We start from the raw sequence: 21,787 nt of genomic DNA on the forward strand, positions 1-21,787 counted from the left end.
CCGATTGTAATTGATCATTGTGCTGCCCTCGTTTTTTTTTTTTAACATCCTGCTACCGATTATTAATCGATCGTTTTTTCCCCCCTTTTTTCAGCTTCTGTTTCCATACAAATACGTATACGTAACGTGTACTTGCTAAAAAAAAAAAATGTTAAACATAGAAATTTTAGATTTCGTGATTATTAACGTTGAATTGATTAATATTCGTATACACGTTTAATTCAAGTTTTTTTTAATAATATTTCGAATATAATTTATGAGTAATAATTGAGAAAAAGATTAAATAAATAATGATAGAATATTCGAGGAATCTATTTTGCAAATATGTGTGTAATAATATATATATATATCATTTTTCGTATGTTTGTCGGTGATGGATGATAGAATTTTTAACACACGTTTAAGCGAATTTAGGAAAATTGGCGGTGACGTATCTTCGGTGCTTAATTAAAATCGTATCTTTTTTTTTCTAGGGACGAGATACGGTTACGGAAGTGGATATTTAAGCGAACCGGAACACCGGTTGTACTCGGATCGATCCGCCACTTTGGACAATCGTCGACGCCTTCGTAACAAGGAAAATGATTTCTTCACGTCGACTATGCCTAGAAAGTAGGATATGTAATTTTATCGTTCGTTTTGATGAAATTTTCGTCAATTTTCATCATTCTTGAGATACACGTAATTATTTGCAATTTTGGAAAAAAGGGATAAATTTTATTATCGTGTAATGATTTAACATAGATAGTTTAAATTTTTGTAATAAGTTTATTTTAAAAAAAAAAAGAGGGAAAGGGATCGAGATTATTTTTGTTTTAAATTTTTTGTTTGAGGAATGGTACGTTGAAGTACAGTTCAGAAGTTTATAAAAATCAGCCTGGCCGTATCGAGGACTACGAACCTGGACGATCTTCAATCGCCGAAAAGGAAGCCAAGGAGGTACGTAAAAAGTTTATCTTCTCGAGTTTGATTCATTTCCCTTTCTTTCTTTTCTTTTTTTTTTTTCTCTCTCTATATATACAAATTTTCCTCTTCCTCCCCCCTCCATTCGTTGTACAATACTTGGACAAAAATCATTGCGCAAATCATCGCAAAAGATACGGACAAATTATCTTGATTACACTTTAACAGAGAAAAAGTACCACGTTCAAATTCATAATTTTAAGTTTCTCGATCGGTTACTTAATTTTTAACTCTTCCTTCTTTACCAACGAAGAAACGTTACTTAATTTTTCCCTCTTTTTTTTTCATTAAAATATTAAAATATGAAAATGAGCAATTTTAAAATTATTCATGAATTATTTCGAAGAGGAATCTTCCTTCGCTTGAGTAAAAATAAATCGGCACCTTTTCTCTGCCCCGTCAAGATACCGACGGTATCCCATTGAACGAAGATTAGATAACGAGTTAAACTTTTTTCGCGCGCTTACAATTACGCGTAATTGGTCGATCGCTTGATTAACTCGCATTAATTATCGGCCACAAATTATCGGCAAATAACACACACATAAATACGGTACGTAGAAGCTTCCCGACCAAAGTGTGCCTCGATCTTGATCGTTTGAAATGGCTTTGCTTTCTAGCCGACTTCTGTCACACGGACGAGAAGGAAGGTAACGATTATAACGACCGATTGTCAGAACAATTTAAACAGATGCCAGATCACTTTTTTTCTTCTACTTCTTCTTCTTCTTCTTTCTTTCGTTCAAGTTTTATTTTATTTCTTCTATTTTGCTCGCGTGACCGATCATTTAACGTCACATTTCTTTTTTTTGGAATATAAATATATATTTATATACATATATATATGAGAATCGTTTCGATGTGTTCAAAGGTATATATCGAGCGCACGCCATCTCTCGTCCATGCTTTCAGATTATATACTTTATCGTATATTATACTTTTTTATTCTTTTCTTTTTCCCTTATTTTGGTTAGCTTCAGTAGCGCTGCTTTTAACGATTCAGACACTAACTTTTCATCTGAGAATTTTTTTTTTGGTATTCTTTCTTATTTGGAATTCTATTTTTTTTTTTTTTTTTAATTAATAATTGATACTTTATTCTGGATTCTCTTTTTAACGATTGCAATTTACGAAATTATATTTAAGATTGATCGCATTGTAAAAGATTATTACATTTTATATTATTTATAAATATTAAGGAGAGCGGATTAAATAGATATATTGGATGAAAAGTAGTGACGAAAATACATCAGTTATTATATATATATATTTTTTCTTTTTCTTAATTTTAACATATATCATCTTTAACTTCATTTAGCGTACAGATTAACGCTATATTTAATCTTATTTTTCTAGTGGTGGGACGAGGTCATGGACATATTTGACGGGGTACGCCATTTTTTTTTTTATTTAATCTTAGTTGAATAAGATCCAGCCCCATTTTTTCCCCTTCATATTCACTCTCACTCTCCTCGCACAATTGAAGGATTGACATTCAAAATTAAAACTTCAAATTGTTGTTAATTCTTTAATATAATATAATTTCAGCTTTCATTGTAAATCTTAACAATTGAGCATTGAGTAAGCAATGTAATAACACAGACTTTATTTACATTTTAGAAACAAAAATTAACAATTTTTTTTTACATTTACACGCAATAATATTTAAAATAAAATGCAGTTAATAATATATCTATATATTTCTCCACCATCTTTCGAAACTATGATCTATCGAATTAGCTTTTCTGGTGTGTAATTGAAAAAAAAACCCTCTTAACAGCACTTAGAAAGAAAAAAAAATATCACGCATGGAAATTAAAAAAAAAAACAATTAAATATCATCCCCTTCCTCCCTATCGAAAAACAAAAAAAAAAAAAAGAAGAAAAAAAAATTCTCCTTGCAAATACACAAGTATCTTGATCGATGTCCATGTGTGTGTGCGTGTCTTTGGTGTTTGCCTATCGTATCCCGTGCTCGTGTGCACCTTGGACCACCATCCCCTTGGACCACCATCACTTCTTGCGTCTTCTCGTCTTCCCTCCTCGTTCGATGCCGCACCGACGAACCAACCAACCAACCAATCAACGACGAACCAACAACGAAAACCCACGAATCTCGCATAACAAAAAAAAAAAAAAAAAAAAAAAACCAAAATCGAAAAAACAAAAACGCGATAGTGGTTGAACGACAATGGACATCCTCAGGGTACAGAGATGGAGGATCTTGGCGACGCGCAGCTGAGCCACCGCGCTCTCAGCCTCTCCTACCGACCGGAGACCGGTCGCAATGTAAGGGTATCAGCGGTGAGCAGCTCGAGAACCGTCGAGCTCGTCCCCAAGAACGGTCGTGAGAACGCGGTGGACGACGAAAGATGTCGCGTGAGATCATCGGGGCAATGGTCGAGCGCGAGCGCGCTCGACCTGCCACCACGCGGCTACAGGGAGAAAGATAGCGTGGAGAAAGATCGTTGGACGGTGGCGGCTCGACCCGTTGAACGAGCTGCTCTCGCCGACCGTGGTTGGCAGAATGCTGTTGGCATGCTGGAAGGAAGATCGAAGAGCTTCGTGCTGCCGGATCGTTGCTTGCGCCGGTCCGCATCCCCGATCGCCGATAATAAATCGTCGGCCAACGCGGTTGGATCGACGCTGCTGCCAAAGGCGACCACCATTACCACGGACGCGGATCGTCATCGCCACCAGCGCCACCATCACTACTACCAACATCACCACCACCACCACCATCATCACCATCACCAACGCGTCTCGCCCACCTCTTCTTCTTCCACGTCTTCTTCCATCTCGAGCACGAATCACGTTATGCTATCGTCACCGTCGTCGTCGTCCGCGACGACGCCCTCTCTTCACAACGTTCAACCACGGGTTAGACGCGAACCGATCAGAGCCGACCGATGTAGAGATGCACGATCGCACATTATCGTTCCTTTCGATCGGTTCACCGATCGATTTTCTCGTTTATACCCGCGTCTCTTTCTTTCGTTTCGCGTCGAATTGGATACGATAATCGTTGGAGGATGTTAATCCTTTGCGCTCGAATGGTGACTCTCGGCCACTAGTCGGTTTGATAGGACGGTATTTATTTGTGTTTGACTTTTTTAAAATCTCGCTTCACGAATAGATTCCTAACCTCTTTACCTATAAAGCGTGTAGGATCGTGGATTGAACTATATTTTAGTGCGAGTTTGACAGTCAGTGGTAACAGAGATATTATTATATGGAATATGATAAAATGAGATTAGTTAGGGCAAAGATGAATTTGATTTTTCGTTATTGAACGAAAATTATTTCTATTTATTTCTATCGTTAAGAAATTGACGATAGAGAGAAAATAGAGATATGTAAAAAGATGAAAAATAAGAATAGTAGATTGTGAATGTGAAAGCAATTATTAGGATCGTAGTTTGTTCTCAATAAGAAATAAGAAAGGTGAAAAATATTAAACGTGATACTTGCCGTGACAAACTAAGAATGCATCTTGGTAATTACTTTATTATTAAAATATCACACAAAACAATATAAACTTTAATATTCAACAAATTTTCTTTCTATATACGTAAAGATACATAAAATATTAAAATATAAAAGTTTTATATGTTTATTCGTGTATGGAATCATTTTAAATCAGCTAAGAAATTCACCGTGCGGGAAATCGTGTGGAGTTGTTGATTCGGCTGAGCGAAAAAGGCCTGGAACGCAAAGGATTAATAAGAATGAATTCGAAGAGTTGAATTAAAGATTTTATAATTGATGGTTCTAAAAGGTTTGTATATGAAAGGTATTTTTGTATGATGGTAAAAAAAGTAAGAATAAGAAGGATAAAATTTCTGTTATTGTTAATTCTTTCCAACGATTGTATATCTCTATTCGGCTTGAGTATTTTCTTCTCTTTCACGTTCTCTCTCTCTCTTTCTCTTTCCTTTGATTTCCTTTTCGTTGTTTCTCCTCGTATCATGTCTTTCTCACTGTATGTATCTGCTTGTCTATGTAAATGTCTGTGTCTGTTATCCTCTTGTCTCCTCGTTTCACTTCCAATCTTCATTTTATTCCTTATTCTAAATATATTGATGTATTTTTAGACAAATGTGAATGTTTCGAATGGAAATATAGCTTCTTAAATGTGTTTGTACCAAAGAAAGTATATAGATCGATATGATCGAACATATTTTTACGAAATTACGGTAAAATACAATTTTTAACCAGGAGAATTTAAACTAAAAAGATGAATGCGGGTAAATCAATTTGTTTTTAGTTAATCCATTTAACATAATTGTCTTTTCAATCATTTGGCTTCGTTTCTATTTTTTTTTCCAAAAAAAAAATATTCCTCGCATAACTGATTTTTTAAAAAATTTTTGATAATTTTCTATTTATCTTTTCTTTCTCGTTTTACACATCTTCAACTTTTCTTTTCGATTCCTCCTTCTCAATTTTTCACATTCTATTAATTTCTTTCTTTCTCGATAGTTTTCTCTCTCTCTTTGAATTTTTCCATCTTTGTGTCTTTTCTAAATTTCCATATTTTCTTCCAAACAACGCAAATCTCTCTCTCTCTCTCTCTCTCTCTCTCTCTCTCTCTCTCTCTCTCTCTCTCTCTCTCTCTCTCTCTCTCTCTCTCTCTCTCTCTCTCTCTCTCTCTCTCTCTCTCTCTCTCTCTCTCTCTCTCTATTCATCATTTTCTTTTCCCATCAGCGTCACTATTATCGTTGTAATTTATTTATATCAAAAAAAAAAAAATCCTATCTCGAATATATATTTTTATCACACCAATGACATTTCATCTTCATGCTCGTTCAAGCCCTTCATTGTGTTAATTTACGCTTTAGCATTAGCCGAATGTTTTGCATGAATGTTGGATTGAACAAATGTCGATGATCGATGTTGTCTCGTATTCGTTGCGGCATCTTGCGCGTGAAACGCGTGAAATATAAGATTTGTATCGATCGAATTGTCGTTTTCATCCATCCGATTTTTAATGGTGTCGCGAATAAATCGATGAGAACGAACAGCATGATGTACGTACGTGTTAAAAATTGCATACACCGAGCTTTATTATTATTATTATTATTATTATTATTATTATTATTATTATTATTGTTATCTGTTCTTTTAACGAGTTCGATATTTTTTTCTCTCTCTGCTTTTCAGCCGTTCGACCAGCACAAAAATCGTCCCCCGCAAAGATTGAAACCGTACATGTCACAGTAAGTTGAAAATCTTTATATTTTTATTTTAATAGATTTATATTATTTTAATTTATTTAATTATATTATTTTAATAGATTAATAAATTTTTATTTTAAAAATCTTTATATTTTTATTTTAATTTTATTTAATTTTAATAATTTTTCGATCGATCTTTTGATAAATTTCTTCTACGAGAATATTACGGAAAATTTGCAAATATTTTTTTTTTAAATCCTTCGTTAACGGATAAAGATAAATTGCCAAATTAAATTAACGATTATTTGAATCGTATTCAAATTGTTCACAGCGCTCTCAAAGAATCGGGATACGAGAGTGATTCGACGCTGGTGTTCCGTCGGAAGGAGGACATCGGTCCGTTGAGTGAACTCGAGCAAAGATTGGCCTACAAAACGGTCCAAAGTGGTGGCGACGTGCCGCTTCATGGCCTTCGTAAACCAGCCCCAGAACGACCGAAGGGTGAGTGAGATTTTAAATTGTAAAACGAAAATTATTCTTACGCCTTTGTGAACACTTCTTCTTTTCTTTTTTTTAATTTTAATTTTAATTTTCTCGATCGTTCGTCGTTTTGATTTTTGATTTTTGAACAGGCATGCACAGGATCGATCGATTGCGCCTAAATTTTGTTTTTCTACGTATCACATTTGATAACATTAATTTATTAATTACTAATATTGTTTGTGTTTTATATATATTAAATATCTGCATGTTTTTGTGAATTTTCGTTTTTTATTTTCAAGCTTGGAAGCATGAGATTTTTAATTTTTACGAACCGTCTGCGACGTTTGTTTGTTTTTTAACAGCATCGAGATCACGACATCGTTTGGCATTTGAAATTTCTTTCCAATAAACTTTTTTGTTTGTTTCAAAATTATTATTACGTTTATCTTTCCCCTAACACAATATGCTCGTAATAATTATCGAATACGTATTCGTGTAATTTCGTTTCAAAATTATCAGATTAAATAAAATTCGATAATTTATATTCTCCATCTCGCTCGAATAATACATCGAGTGAAAAGTACATTAAAATACCAGCTATCTGCCAGCCAAGATGTCCAACTGCAGCTTGTACACTTTATTTTTTTTCTTTCTTTCTCTCTCTTTCTCACGATTATCCTTCGTAGCTCTTTAGATTATTCACCGCACCGCCTCGCCTCGGTATCTATCGATATTGGTGTGCGATTTAATCCCCTTACCCCGTAATACGATGCACAAGTATATATACCACACGCAATTCAAGAAGACTCTCTTTCGATGTTCACTGCTCTGCGCTGGATTGAAACGAAGCAAACAAAATAATAATGAAAAAAAAAAAAAAAAACCAAAACTCAATAAAACAACACCACCAGCTTGAAAGAAAACTGCTCCACTTTCTTCGAACATAATTCTTGTTGTGGTGAGAGGGTTCCAGGGAACGGCACGCAAAGAGACGAGCAAAGAACACCAATCGAAACATTTTATCCACAGACGAAACTGGCCTCGAGTATTTTCCTATCTCGCCCACATTGACACGGATCCGCGTACACCGGAAAAACGGCTCCTCGACCAGCAAGTGTGCCGCCGTTTTGTCGCGACACGAGAGCCCGTTAATCGAAATTCGAAACGCGACAGCCAAGAAAATGGACGTTCGATCGACAATCGTTTCGAGGGCGAGGTCTCAAAGAGACATTGCTCTCGACGATCCACGTGAGACGACGGTATCTAGGCCACCGTCCCCGCCAAGAAGGCAGTCTTCCAGGAACAGCAAAACTCTCAAACTGTATGGAAACGCGAAACGTCAAACTGTGCAGCAACCCTTTAAGTCGAGGCACAAACAGTGTTTCGACGAAGAGGCGCGCTCCAACGTCGCCACTCCCGGAGAACGACTCAACGGAAATTCGGACAGATGCGGGAAGAAAAGTCGCGAGATCGTGCGCCCGTGTTCGTTTCGAACGTCGTCTAACAATTCGACGATCCCCCCCTCTCGTTCGAAAGTTTCGACACCGTCGTGCAAGAAGAAGACGGAGGACTCGCGCTTGTCGCAAACTTTACCGACCGGGGAGAAAAGTTTCTCGCCATCCAACGTGAACAGAATTTATGGGAACAGTTCATCGTTGTGGAGGCTTGGCGGCAAATATCCCGTCGGATCCGAGCCGAAACGCGATAAATCGTCCTCCATTTTGAAGATGGCGTCCAAGTACGTGTCGCCCTCTGCGACAAAATCGACGAAGGAGAAGTTGCAATCGGAGTCGAACGGTGTCGGTAATACAGTTTCTTATTTGAGGAAAACTAACGCGAGCAGGAAACGGTTGACGCGGAAGGAGCAGGAAGAGTCGTCGAGAAGATTAGCAAGATCGTCGATCGATCTATCTTCGATGGAGACTAGGAAACGTGTTTTGCAAAAGTGTAGGGAGAAAGGTGGCAGGGAAGTTCGCACGACAGTGCTGCCGTCTGGAACGCTTGTCAAAAGCTCGACCATGTTGTACTCGTCTAGTTCGAGCAGTGGCCGGCAGAGGCCACCCCAGGACAAGTCTTTGAAGGTAGTCGTAACGGTTTCGTCGAAGGGACAGGAGATTTTAAGGAAGCCTTTGGACTCGATTTCGGCCGCGAAATCCACCTCTTCGTTGAAATCATCCTCGGCTACGTCCTCGCCGTCTGTCGTACGAAGAACGGTGTTGACGGATACCAAGAAGCCTGTGAGAACGATCATAGGACGGCCTGACAGGATGGGTTCCAGCAGAGAGTTTACATCTTCCTCGGACGCGATTGGTGAATCGAGTAAAAGGAAGGGGCAGAGACCTCGCGCCATCGTGAGATCTCCTGTTACGAAGCAACAATTGGAAACAATTCGAATTAATCCCGACAAGAGGAGGATAGAAACGAGGAAGAGATCGAGAAAAGTGGAAAATAGTGATGTAAAGGAAGTGAGGGAAGGGATGGAGAGCGACGTAGAGAGAAGTAACATAGAGAACGAAGAGCCTAATATCAGGAAGGTATACAAATCTAAAGAGGACAGACGATCTTCGTCGTTGAGCGTGGAAGAGATAAAGAAACATGGCGACGCGACGCGTACCGACACATTTTTTCAAAATCTCTTTTTAAGATCCATTTCTTCCAGCGAAAATGTCCCCTCGAGGAGATCGATCGTCGGCGAACGAGCACGAATGTATCAAGAAAACAGCAGGGAAGGTAGCAAGTCGGAGCCATCTTTGAAATCTCTTAGCATATACTTGGCCCACAAGCGACCCGTATCGAATTCCAAGTTCAAAAATTGGGAGAAGGAGAGCGTTTCCTCCAGAAGTTCGAGCCCGTACGGGGTCAGTTGGCCTGGCAGAAGCGTGTTTCAAAAGGTGAGCAAGTTCGACAGTCTTTTAGGAATCGAGGATTTTGGATCGTCGACCACGTTGCGCAACAAAAGTCCAGACTCTGTGAAAGAGCGTTTGAAGGAGAGGAGTTTGAGCGAGCCACCATTGAAGACTTTGTCCGAGTGTTCGTCCTCGCGCGCTTCCTCCCCTTCGTCTTCCATCAGATCGCCAGCCTGTAGACGTATACGCAGCTTGAAACAGGAAAAGTCGGATGGTCCAGGTGCCGTTGTCGCGAAGAAAGTTAGAGCGAGGAGCGCTGGCGAAGCAGAAGAAAAGTTTGGATCCAATTTGTCCTTGGCGAGAAGCACGGGTTCGCTTTGCGGCTCGCCGATCGATCGTGAAGAGTATCATCGGTATGTAGTGGGTGTGTTGCACGATAGGAGAAGATCAGAAAGGTACAAGGAATTGCACGACTTCTACTCGAGTCTAGAGAGGTTGGGTGAATTAGAGAGAACGTTTTCTTCGACCGATTTGAGGCCAAGAATGAAAAACGAAGAAGAAATAATTGATTACGATAGATGGAGAAAGGTGAGGTCGCAGGAGAGAGCCGAGGTTGAATTTACCACTTTGTACGGGAAGTTAAAGGCGGTACAGAAAGACAAGAATTTTTTGTTCAGCACCAAGGATATCGGCAAGTACAAGTGGCACGGTGATCGTAGCTTGAGGTGCAAGGAAAGATCGGTGGAAAATATTATCCAACATTTCAAGAAACTGCAATCCGAAGGGAGCGAATTGGATTGTTCGAAAAGAAGAGAGATATCGTTGAGGAAGGACACGTATAAACCCCTTTGGCGCGGCACGTCTGTGATAAACGTGGCTAGCACGATGCAAGAAAAAGCAAATGGATCTAAAAACCTTGAGAAATCCTTGGATCATTTGGATCAGCCATCATTGCAAAGAAGCCTTGGAGGAAGTAAAAAGTTTTGGAGCAGTTTATCCATCGAGCAAGTAGCCACCTTAAAGAAGCAATTAAACGAAATTTATGGTAGCGATAATTTACAGAGATCTGTACCGTCGACGTCCTCCGAAATGGGCGAGCATAATAGATTGGAAAGGAAAGAAGGAACCGATAAGGAAGATTCTCTGTCGAGGTACGAAATTATCGTTCCGCCCCACATCGACTCGATCGATAAAGACGACGCTAAAGGTCTTCACGTGCGATGCCACTCGATGATCACGTCCGATACTTCTCCGAATAATGATCAAAAGTCGTTTACAGATCGTGCAGAATCGTTGAGGAGAAGTGGCTCTATTAGCCGAGGTAAGAGTGTAGAAAGATCGGAATCTGACAAAAGTGTGATCAGTGTAACGCCATCTATGAGCGAATTAGAGAAGAAGAGGCTCTCGGTGACGATCGGTAAAGAAGTTCTGGACAAAATCTCGCAGAGAAGACTGTCGATGCCATTGACAGCTCCTCGCGAGACTCGAGGTAGTATAGCTGCTGCGCTTGCTGTTAAAAAAATACCAAAAATAACACGTTCTTCGACCGCACCCAGTGTAACTAGCACCTCACCTAGAAGCTGTTATTCTTTAGAACCACAGAACGCGGAAGATTCGTCGAGAGTGAAAGAGAAGAACGATTTTCTGCTAGTTCTCACGCCGAACAACAAAACTCCATCGGACAGACGCAGAGTGGAGAACGTTCTAGAAGAGTGGTCGAGGAAACCGCCTCTTCTGGCAATCGCGATACCCGACACGTCTAATCAGACAAAAATTATAACCCCTAATTCGGAGAGCGAAGCAAACAGCACGACGGAAAGTTCCGAGACGTCTGTGAGGACTGTCATTCAACGAAATATAGAATCTCAAGATGTTCCAGCGAAGATAGAGTTCTTCGAGAACGTGGACAAGAGCGCGGATACTCAGTCGGTAAAAACAAATAAAAAGGAACAGACGAAACGGAAACCAGGGAGATTATCCTCTTCCCAAAGCTTTGCCGATTTGAGAGAATTATTCGGCGAGTCAGAGGCCGGTAAATATGCGTTGTCGGGATGCAGGACACGCTCGATCTCGCCGAGAGGCACGACGTCTGACGAGCGAAAAGGAAACAGTCCTGCTCGGGAAATGGACGCCAATACGCGACCGTGCTTTTGTTCACGCGACCGTGAACACGATAGGCCTCGCAGCGTCAGTCCGTGTCGCGCAACCACTCGATCGAATTCATCCTGCAGTCTGGAGAGCATTTGGCTGCGTAGCTCTTCGCCCGATCCGGACAAATATTGGCGTGCCTATTTGAAACTAGTGAAAAATGGCACGGTGAGACGGCTCAGAGCCAAATTCGAAAGCGCCGAAGATCTTCGCGCCGGTAGAGTCAAAGTGTTTCCAGCGCCTAAAAAATTTCAAAGCGATCCCGAACTGGCCAGGTGTTTTTTGAAAAAGGTGGACGAGGGCAAATTGAAGCCTCACGAGTTCGCAGACGTGGCTTGGTTGAGGCGGAAGTACGAGCCTCGAAGAGGAAGAGCGCGTCGTAGAGGAGAATCACCGCCGATTCCGCGTGTACCGTTGAGAAAGGAGGATCTATCCATGCCTCACATCGACGTTATCAGCAAAACGGCGGAATTGAAGGATTCGGTGGTTGTCACTTCCACCATTACGAATTCCGTGGCCAGAAAGGCGGAGACTAAGGAATTGGAAGCGAAGAAATCGGTTGGTCGGATGAGGAAGAAATTTGAAAAATTTGCTACGCAAAAAACTTCGATTCTGGGCGAGATGTTCACCTCGTCGCCAGACGTGCACGAACTGAGAGACATTGCACCTTATTTGGCTGGCCGTTGGGTGGCGCACAGGTACCCTAGTAGAAGGGATAACATGCGTTCGTTGTCTTCGCCACCAGATCTCGCTGGTAGGCCGTGTTCCGCCTCGAAAAGCGAGGTTAACTCTGGATCCACGAGAACGCAGAGCAAGGAAGGAGGTAAATTAATTGGGAAAGTGCGAGGTGTCTCGTCGAAGGGGCCGTCGTCGATTTTGAAACAATCGGATGGTGATCAAACGTTTGATCCTGATAAGCATAGACCGAAATTTAGATATCAACCACCTCCTCCGATATCCTCGCCAAATGTTCGACGAAAAGCCACGTGTTGGTGGTCGCCGATTCCTATCTACACGGCTCGACCTACCGTCACTTTCGAAGGTCTGAATTTTCATAACATAAGTTAAAATCCATCCTATTTTTTGAATTTTTAATTATATTGTTGTTATCGATTAATTGGTTGATTGAAATTAGAAGTTTTTAAATTTTTTTAAATTTTATTTAAAATTTTTCGATAGAGAAAAATCGTAGAGGAAAATTGTGAAATTCAACAATAAAATATGAAACGCATATTACAAATGAAAGAATATATTTACATTATTATTTTATTGTTGTAACGAACAATGAGAATTATTCGTTTCGTTGTCTATCGAATAATCGATCGAGAGATATTTTTAAAATTTTAAAAAATTTTTCTTTTCTTCGTATTTTTTTAATTTTTATTGTTAATTTATCCAATAAGCTTACAACATCGTTGCAAGAAAACATCGTTTTAAAGAAAAATCAACAAATTCCGTCGAAGAGAATCGAAAAATCTCTATCCTTGTCTTGTCTACGCATTGTACTCGAATGATTTTCAAAATATAATCCCATTGTCGACCGTTTCCTCTTAATCGCATCGCTGGAAAAGTTAACTGGTTGCGGTGCACCAATATCGATTGATCGCCGAAGCAAAAGAATCCATCCCATTTAATCCAAGAAACAGCGTTTAATGTTCACAGTGAAACCACATTGCGAAGTTATCGTTTCATGATAATCGTAGTGCGGCTAATTTATTATTTTTTCCTTTTTTTTTCGGCTCTTCCATAGAATACTCGAACGCACCCCCGCCGCCGCCAAAATCTCAGCACTACAGAGACGACTGCCAAGGTAATGCCATATGCTAATCATGTTCTTTTTTTTTTTAAATCCGTTTATTTTTCGATTCTTCATTTCTCTTTCATTTCCATTTTTTTTTTGTTCCCATTTAATAAATTATCTAATGCAGTGTTTTCTATAAGTCATGATCCTTAAAGAGGTTAGAAAAATCGCATCGTCGATTTAAAATCAATCCTTTAAATGATCGATAAATACATCGAAATATTTTAATATTTTTATTTTGGTATCACAAAATATTTTTAAAAAAATTTGTTTAAAAAAATTACAATTCCTTTCGTAATTATGTATAAATTCATTTTCAATTGATACATACACGTTTAATATTTTATTTTTAAGGATTTGCATAAAAAATTGATATTATAAATGGAAAACGCTGCATTAACAATTTCTAAATTTTTGAAAAAAGAATCGATCCTAATTTTTAAGCGATTTTCGTTTTCCCCTTTTTCCTTCTATATTCCAACTATTTGAATATATTTTCGCGGTATACCGCTGCTTAAACGAAACAGAGCATGAAATTTGCTCGTTGTGCATGACATGAAAAGCAATCGTTTACATTAGAGGAAGTGTACGATTGTTTCGCAACGGATCGAGCAAGATTCGATTACGAGAAAAAATCGCAGATGAGGTTAGGTGGCGTGCAAGCATTGTTACTTATACGTGCATGATCGTTCATAGTTCGAAGGTATAACCTGTGCAAGTGAGGTAACGAGATTCATCGTAAAGATTCGATTTTGCATTTAAATTATCGTCGAAATAAATTTATTGCGCGAGTGAATATTAATTTACTCAGTTTATTTAAATGTTTGGTGTAATAAATACATGTGAAGCTTTGAATGGATTTACGAAAGAGCAAGTGATAAAGTAAAGGTACCTTATTGCATGTTTATTTAATTTATAATTAAGGATTATAATCGATAAATAATTAAATACAGATCTGGGCGAAATTTGTTTCAAATAATTTCAAAACAATAACTTTTAAATAAATCTATTCATTTCGATGAATAATTGTATTTCAATTGAGGTTATGTTCTTTATTTTGTCAATTGAAGAAACGTGATGAATGTAAGACGAATATTAGGAAAAATAAATCAAAGAATTGATTATTGAAGAAATAACGTTTATTTCTTAATGGAAAATTCCTGAAATAACATTTCAAAATATAAACAATAATCATAAGAAGTGTGTAATAATGTTAATTAGAAATTATAATAATGTAAACATTTAATGATATATTAAGAAACTATTTTTAAATCAAATGTCAAATAATTTATTTCGCGAAACATGAGATAAATTATTTCTGAAATAATTTTAAAAAATATTTTCCAATACGCCCAGATCTGATTGAAGCATGTGTAATATTGTGATTTAATTATGTGATATTATTAAAATTTTAAATGTGTTCAAATTACAAAATGAATTAATAAGATTTTTAAATATATCGTCTATTATGTTTCGCTGCATAAATTAACATGGGAATTAATGGAATACAGTGAAAAGAGGGCAATTGAGGTTACAAAATAACGGTCGTGTTTTATCATTCAGTTAACCGATTGGTATGCTCCTCATTTTTCAACTATACGAATGCAAACGTTATTGCGCTCGATTAAGTGACCGATGAATTGCCAAGTTTGTCACCTGCAGAAATAATAATACATCGAAAGTTGTAATAGAAGCATTGATTAACGGCGAGTTGAAAAAGTTTCGATACGTTCAAGTTGTGGAAAGTGTAATAATGGTTTCCAATAACGAATTTCCTCTATTTGGTTAATGCGATGAATCGAAGTTAATGTATAAAATTATTAACTCGATAAATATTGAATGAAATAAAATTTTAATTATTATCAATATTAAAAATTCAAAAGTTGGAGATTGAAATAAATATTATTTTTTTTTAATCGTCGATAAAATTATCGTTGACAATATAATGTATAAATCATTGATAATAATAAATTATTGAAATCGTTCGTGAACTTCGAATAGTTGGGGTGAAAGTTTGATAATAATGAAATTTGATATATAAAATAAAAATATAAGTATAAAGATAAATATAATCTAACAAGAATATTAATGTAATATTGGGATAAAAATACGAATATTATTTTTCCAAATAATTTTCATACACACCGTAAAAACGAATTGCTTGATCATTTTAAGTAAAAACTTAATAAAATTATCTCTGTTAACATATGCCGAGGATTATTTAAAATTCCTCGTATCTAAAATGTTATTTCACGAGTACGTAGGCTAATCAAAATGCTTTCCATGAACAAAGAAACTGATAGAATTGTGTATTCACTGATAGAGAACAATTGCCACTTTGAAGCCAGGAAATTGTTCAACTTGCCATGTGTTTAATCAAACAGCGACAATTTTAATAATAGATAAAATACAAATTTATTTACAGGGAAAAAAGGAAAAATATTTGTCACTGAAAAAAATAATCACAAGTTATCTATTATTGATTATCCAAAAATAGATAACTGAACAAATAATTTTGTATCTGACATTTTGAGAAAGATAAATTGTTCTCAAAATAAAAATAAAATTTTGAAATCGTATCTTGTGATATTAAATTACAAAATACGATAATTTTAAGACAATTATTTCTTCATTTTAGGTACTTGAAATATTTAATAAAAAATTTTATAGAATTCTTTTATTTTTAGCCAAAATATTTCATGCAGTTAAACACATTGATATTAAAAATTTTTAAATTATTTTTTTTGCTGCAAAAACATTTGAGTCCATTGATTCATACATCAACCACGAATATTTTAAATTTGCTCTCCACTGAAATCATTTTGTTTTTCCATGAAAATTAAATCAGTGTATAACACCGATACCGATTGTGTACAGATTTATCTAATCTTGGACGAGCATTTATGTCGGCAAACCATTCCTCTGCGACATTTTTATAAATATAAATTTTTAATAAACTCGAAACGATGCTTTTCGTTTATTAAAGCAACTTGGCTTTTTTTTTTTTTTTCAGTAAATAGTCTTTATCTCTTTGATCATAAAACTTAAGTGCAACTGAACACATAATGGAACAAGGAAATATTTGCGCAATAGATTATTGGCGATAACGAATATTTGCACGTGAAATATTTTTATTATATAAAAAAAAATAATTAAGAAAATTATTTTCTTTCAAAAGATGATTCGAATCCCTTCTTTTAGAGATTCGAGGATGAAAAGTTTAAGTTATTAAAAATGTGAGTATATTTGATTATGCATTGTAATATTTTGATAGAGGGTAAAATAGTGACATTGACTTTTAGGATTCCAAGGTAGAAATTTGCATAAAGACCCAAGTGTCAGAGGTTACTAGGATCCTGTGCAAACATGAAAAGTTGGATATATAGATGGTGAAATTTGTCAAATTTTACGATGCATGTAATCTACATGTATAAATTGAAAATTGTCCCAAATCTCGTATTCGTAAAATATTATAACAGTCGGTAAAATAGAATGCACGAATGTGTGTGTTGTATATACGCATCGGATGTATTAAAATTATAAATGAACGTTGGATGAGCATGAAAGGATATTTCCGTGCTCTGCTCGTATTAAACGTGCAATTAGTTGCAAAATTGTTGCGGGTTATAAGATAGTGTATAGTATAGTATAGTATAGTTTCGACGTTAGATGCGATAATTGCTTACCTTATTCCGCCGTATCGTATGCTATGAAAAGAAAATAATATCGGCGAAAGTGGAGTTTCGTGCACGCAATTTCCAAATTTAACGAAAAATTTTTATTTTTATCCGTTTCGACGCACCAAAATATAAAAACGATCTTGAAAATATTTTCCTCTTATTATCGACATATAACGCTTTTTCTTTCGATGTAATTCGTTCGGTGGTTATCGATAGATATTTCGCGTACCGGATGGTAAAAGAAGAGAGATTGAAATTTTCATATTCGTTCGTATAATTACAAGAAGAAGAAAAAGACGTTCTACGCAAGAAAAATGGAAACGTTTCAATGAAATTTTTAATCATTCTGTGTACTTCATTAAATTTCCACGACAATCGACTATTCATTCGCATAATTACGAAAAAAAGAAGAATTGGAAAGAATATTCCATGTAAAAAGAAACGACAGTCGAGGAAATTCTCATGAGAGAATCGCTGAAAGATGATTATATTGCGTTGGTCATGCACGCACGTCTGACCTTCGCGGAGAATTCGAGTGTTTGGTGGCAAAAATACGAATGACAGAAGGAAACGTAGAAGGGGAAAGGAGCGCGAAAAGCAGCGGCGAATTCGCATTACCGACAGACGATCGCCGCGCTCGTTTCAAGGCAGAGGCCTCCTCGTAGTCGAAAAGAATTACGCGACATGCGGATAATTTATTGGAACGATTATGTACATATCTTGTCACCTTGTCTTCCGTTCATTGTATTGTCTTTCGTCGTGGCGTTCGTCGGTGAAGTTTGAAGCTTGCGAAGATTAAGATCGACTTTGATTAAATTTTCGAAAAATTTGTTTTGTCGTTCGGTGGAATATTGGATAAATATTTTGAAGAATATCATGAATGTCGAAGTTACGTGTTTTAAAAGTTAAATTTAAAAAAAAATATCGCGAGTGTTAAGTGTATTTCTTTCGACGAGTTATATTTCGAAATATATCGCGAGTATCGAAGTAATATTTTCTTTCGAAAAATAACGTAAATATTGAACGTTTTGATTTCAACGGAAAAAATATCGTTCGTATCGAGGTTAATGATTTTTCTAATATTTACGAAGAATTGAAAGAAGATATGATCGACGGTTAAAGTGCAGAGATAGGTGAAGTGAAAGTGTAGATGTCATGTGGAAAGTGTAAAATGTGATTTCTGAAAATTTTTCTTCTTTTGATTACGCAATACGAAAAAGTGAAATTAGACGTGGTGTCGGATATTATAAATAGGAAATACGAAATTCGTTTAGAACACGGTGAGTCGAAAGATGACACGAGTGTTAAAAAAAAAAAGACGTGTGCAAGGTCATCGAGGAACAATGTCTCGAGAGTTTAATCAGTCCATGCCTTGAATCTTAATTGCGAATTCGTGCGATGTAATGCAACTTTTCGAGGCTTCGTATGACAAGTTTATACAGGCAAATTTAATGTCGGCAATCACGTGACAAAATTATGTTCAATTTTATCCTCTCTTACACCCACATCCATAATATAGATAACACGCACGATCCAAAGGAGTTGAATTTTTCTTCATTCAACTTTTCAATAATTATTTAAATTCGTACAAATTTTTAAGATAAAATTAATGATAAAAATATCGATTTTTTAGATCGATTTTATCGAATATTTTTCTTCAATTATACTCTTCGAACGATCAGATTAATTCGGAATAAAATTACGATCGAACTTTAAAAATAAATTTTCCAATTTTACGAATTCTTTATCTCGCAAGCGCAAAACAACGATTTCAAAATCTAATTGAATGGTTTTATCATTACCTGTCTTATCGAGAAAAAGAAAAAATTGTGAACACGCTGATAAAAGAAATCCTTATCGATATCTTTCATCGTGGGGTCTAAATTTCATCACTTTTCGAGCACTTTGCGCCGCAATATCTCACAATTGTAACGAGAAAAGATATAATAAAAATTCCTCCGCCGTTAATCACAATTGTATGATATACGCGTATCGACAATAGCGTCGCGCGCGAATTCCCGTAGAAAAAAGCGACAAAAAGGGACGGCTCGTTCGACGTTCGCAGTAATTCACGGTAAAATCGTTCCCCGATAAAAATGAAGCGCCTCTCGAACAAACGTGCGGCAGGGTTGTTGCTCATTTGAATAGAATACCGGTTATGAGCGTGCAAGTAACATATTTCCCAAAGAAAGATCCCGCAAGTGAACGAACTAACCGTGTACCTCATTGAGTACGAGCAATCCAAATAGAGTGTGAACGAGGGTGAACCCTTCTCTCTCTCTCTCTCTCTCTCTCTCTCTCTCTCTCTCTCTCTCTCTCTCTCTCTCTCTCTCTCTCTCTCTCTCTCTCTCTCTCTCTCTCTGTTTCTACACACATTCTATCTCCGTGAACTTTATGAAAATTTCATACGTGAAGTTTTTCCAATTCTTTCTCGATTTTTCTAAAACTCGAAATAATCGTATCGCGCGTATCAATCGATTATGTTATACTCGATAATTTAGCGCCATTATTATTTAAATTTTCAGATTGAAAAGAAATCTTTCAATTTTTTTTTTTTTTTTTTTTTTAATATTGAAATATCTTCAATTCGATCTTTTCGTTATTTTAGAAATCATCTAGACTCAACGTCGTACGTTTTTACTTATTAGGTTCTTCCTCGCACGGAAGAACAATAAAAATTGAGTGAGCAGAGAGAAAGTATTACGAGACGATTCGCCGTAAAAAAAAAAAAGTGCCTACTTTCTTGCAATAAAAATAACGCTCGATACGTACAATTTATTTAGAAATCGTATATTGGAAATATTTTTTGAAGAAATTTTGTTTAGGCGTGAAAAAACAAAATCTTCTCCTCGATCGTTTTTTTCGATTTTCTTCCTTCCTTCCTTTTTTTGTTTTCTCAACACGAGAAATCTTAATTTCTGCACGAGCTCGTTTCCCTTTCGAGAAGTGCAGCCGTTTCTTAAGAGGAGGGGCGGGGAGGGTGCCACGATCAAGGCGCTGCGATCAATTGTGTCATATTTATCGCGAGCGCAACGGGCCGTGCCCTTCCATCGTTGCGCAAAAATAAATTTTAATTAAAATCCTTCCCGATATCGATGTAGAAAAGTAGAAAAGTTTTTTTTTCTTTTTTCCACGGACTGGCCACCGCCGATTTCCCAACCAAAACAGACTTTCCATTCCTCGTCATCGCCGTTTCGATCATCATCATCATCGTCGTCGTCATTATCACGCAATTTAATTGTAAAGTCGATCGAAAGGCTGTAAAGTTTCTCCTAAAGTAAAGGATGAAATCTTCTTTTGTTATTCAAGAGAGTTAATTAAGTTTATTATTGTTTTTTTTTTTTTAAAGAAAAGGAAAATTGGATCGAGATTAAACAAAAATTGGGGTCGTTTAAAGTAAGAAAATTTATTATTATTATTTTTGAGATAGATTTTTTTAGGTGGATAAAAAGAAAAAGGTGAGACAAGTTTCTTTTGGACGATTTTATTCAATGTTTTTACAATTAAGAGAGATGGAAATATTGGGGAAAATCTTACACATGTTGGGAATTATTTTCTTCTTTTTAATTCCAATTTTTATGAATTATGAAAGTTGATGGAAAATACTTTGGTGAGCAACGAATACAATGTGTATACTACTAATACGTATAATATTAGTACAACTATTAAATTTATCCTGTGCATTTTCCTCTTCTTCTTCTTCTTCTTCTTCTATTTCTTCTTTTGCGATATTTTTCAAACTCTCATCGTTGAAATATACTCACGAATAGAATGTATTATTAACTTTGAATTCGTTTTCTTTCAAACTTGAACCGTTTCAGGGTGAGCGCCCATGCGTGCCGCCGCTCGAGTTCCTCGTTCTTCTTCTCGTTGAGTGAGAGCGAGAGAGAGAGAAAATGTATAACTGTTTTCTTCTCTTTTTTAAATCGCCCCGATCGATATCTTTCTTCTTTAACGACGGAGCAACATCAACGCGTACGAAAATATCTCTTTCCCGAGGCGAGAAAATCGATCGAATGAAACTTTGTGAAACGTTATTTCTGATATCTCTGCGTGCGTGTGTGTATGATCGTAAAAAGGATCGTAAAATTGCATGACTGTCCCTGATAAGATACCAATGTTTTTCAACTTGTCGATTAATCGAACGAACAGGGAAGAAAAATAGGAAAGTTTTGATCAATCTATACTTCATTTATCTTGGAAAGAAATATTGGCGCTAATTGTGATTAGTTCGTGATGGGAAAAAAAATTTTTCTCCCTCGTGAGAAAAATTGGTATTTTTTTTTTTTATTATTATTTCCAAATAATAAATGGATATTTTTGCATCGTGTCGAAAATATAAAGGTTTAATTTAATTTTAAAAATTCAGTAAGAGATTTATCGATATATACGAGGAGTCGATAATCGTGTGAGAGAAATTTTGAAAAATTTGTTGGAGTTACGTGTTGTTTAGAAATGTTAAACGTCGATGACATCATATTGCATTGAAAAACATCACGAGACCACCTATTTTTAAACATTTTTAGCGGGTTAAATTTGGCTTCTCAAACAAAATACTCACCGTTCCACGATTAGTATTCAAATATTTGGAAAATCTACGATTTATTTTTTTTTTTTATCGCGTTTCCAAACGACGTTTTTAAACGACGATTATTCAAAAAATACAATTATCGACCGAACGGATGATTA

At 36.4% G+C, this 21,787-nt stretch overlaps 1 protein-coding gene across 33 annotated transcripts in view; it reads left to right on the top strand.

The window, feature by feature from the left end:
- The window catches only part of LOC409655 (sorbin and SH3 domain-containing protein 1), a 110,837-nt gene that overhangs the window by 76,958 nt on the left and 12,092 nt on the right, over nucleotides 1-21,787 (top strand). For 12 of the 33 annotated variants that reach the window (XM_026445799.1, XM_026445804.1, XM_026445816.1 and 9 more), the window contains 8 exons: nucleotides 474-612; nucleotides 828-939; nucleotides 2,320-2,352; nucleotides 3,142-3,252; nucleotides 6,127-6,182; nucleotides 6,472-6,641; nucleotides 7,653-12,659; nucleotides 13,368-13,427. In XM_026445799.1, the coding sequence (XP_026301584.1) occupies nucleotides 474-612; nucleotides 828-939; nucleotides 2,320-2,352; nucleotides 3,142-3,252; nucleotides 6,127-6,182; nucleotides 6,472-6,641; nucleotides 7,653-12,659; nucleotides 13,368-13,427 (5,688 nt within the window). The remainder of the gene's footprint in view (nucleotides 1-473; nucleotides 613-827; nucleotides 940-2,319; nucleotides 2,353-3,141; nucleotides 3,253-6,126; nucleotides 6,183-6,471; nucleotides 6,642-7,652; nucleotides 12,660-13,367; nucleotides 13,428-21,787) is intronic. The other 21 variants (XM_026445819.1, XM_026445810.1, XM_026445813.1 and 18 more) reach the window with 14 other exon arrangements.

The sequence above is a fragment of the Apis mellifera genome, linkage group LG16 (genome assembly GCF_003254395.2).
Source record: "Apis mellifera strain DH4 linkage group LG16, Amel_HAv3.1, whole genome shotgun sequence".
Taxonomy (NCBI): domain Eukaryota; kingdom Metazoa; phylum Arthropoda; class Insecta; order Hymenoptera; family Apidae; genus Apis; species Apis mellifera.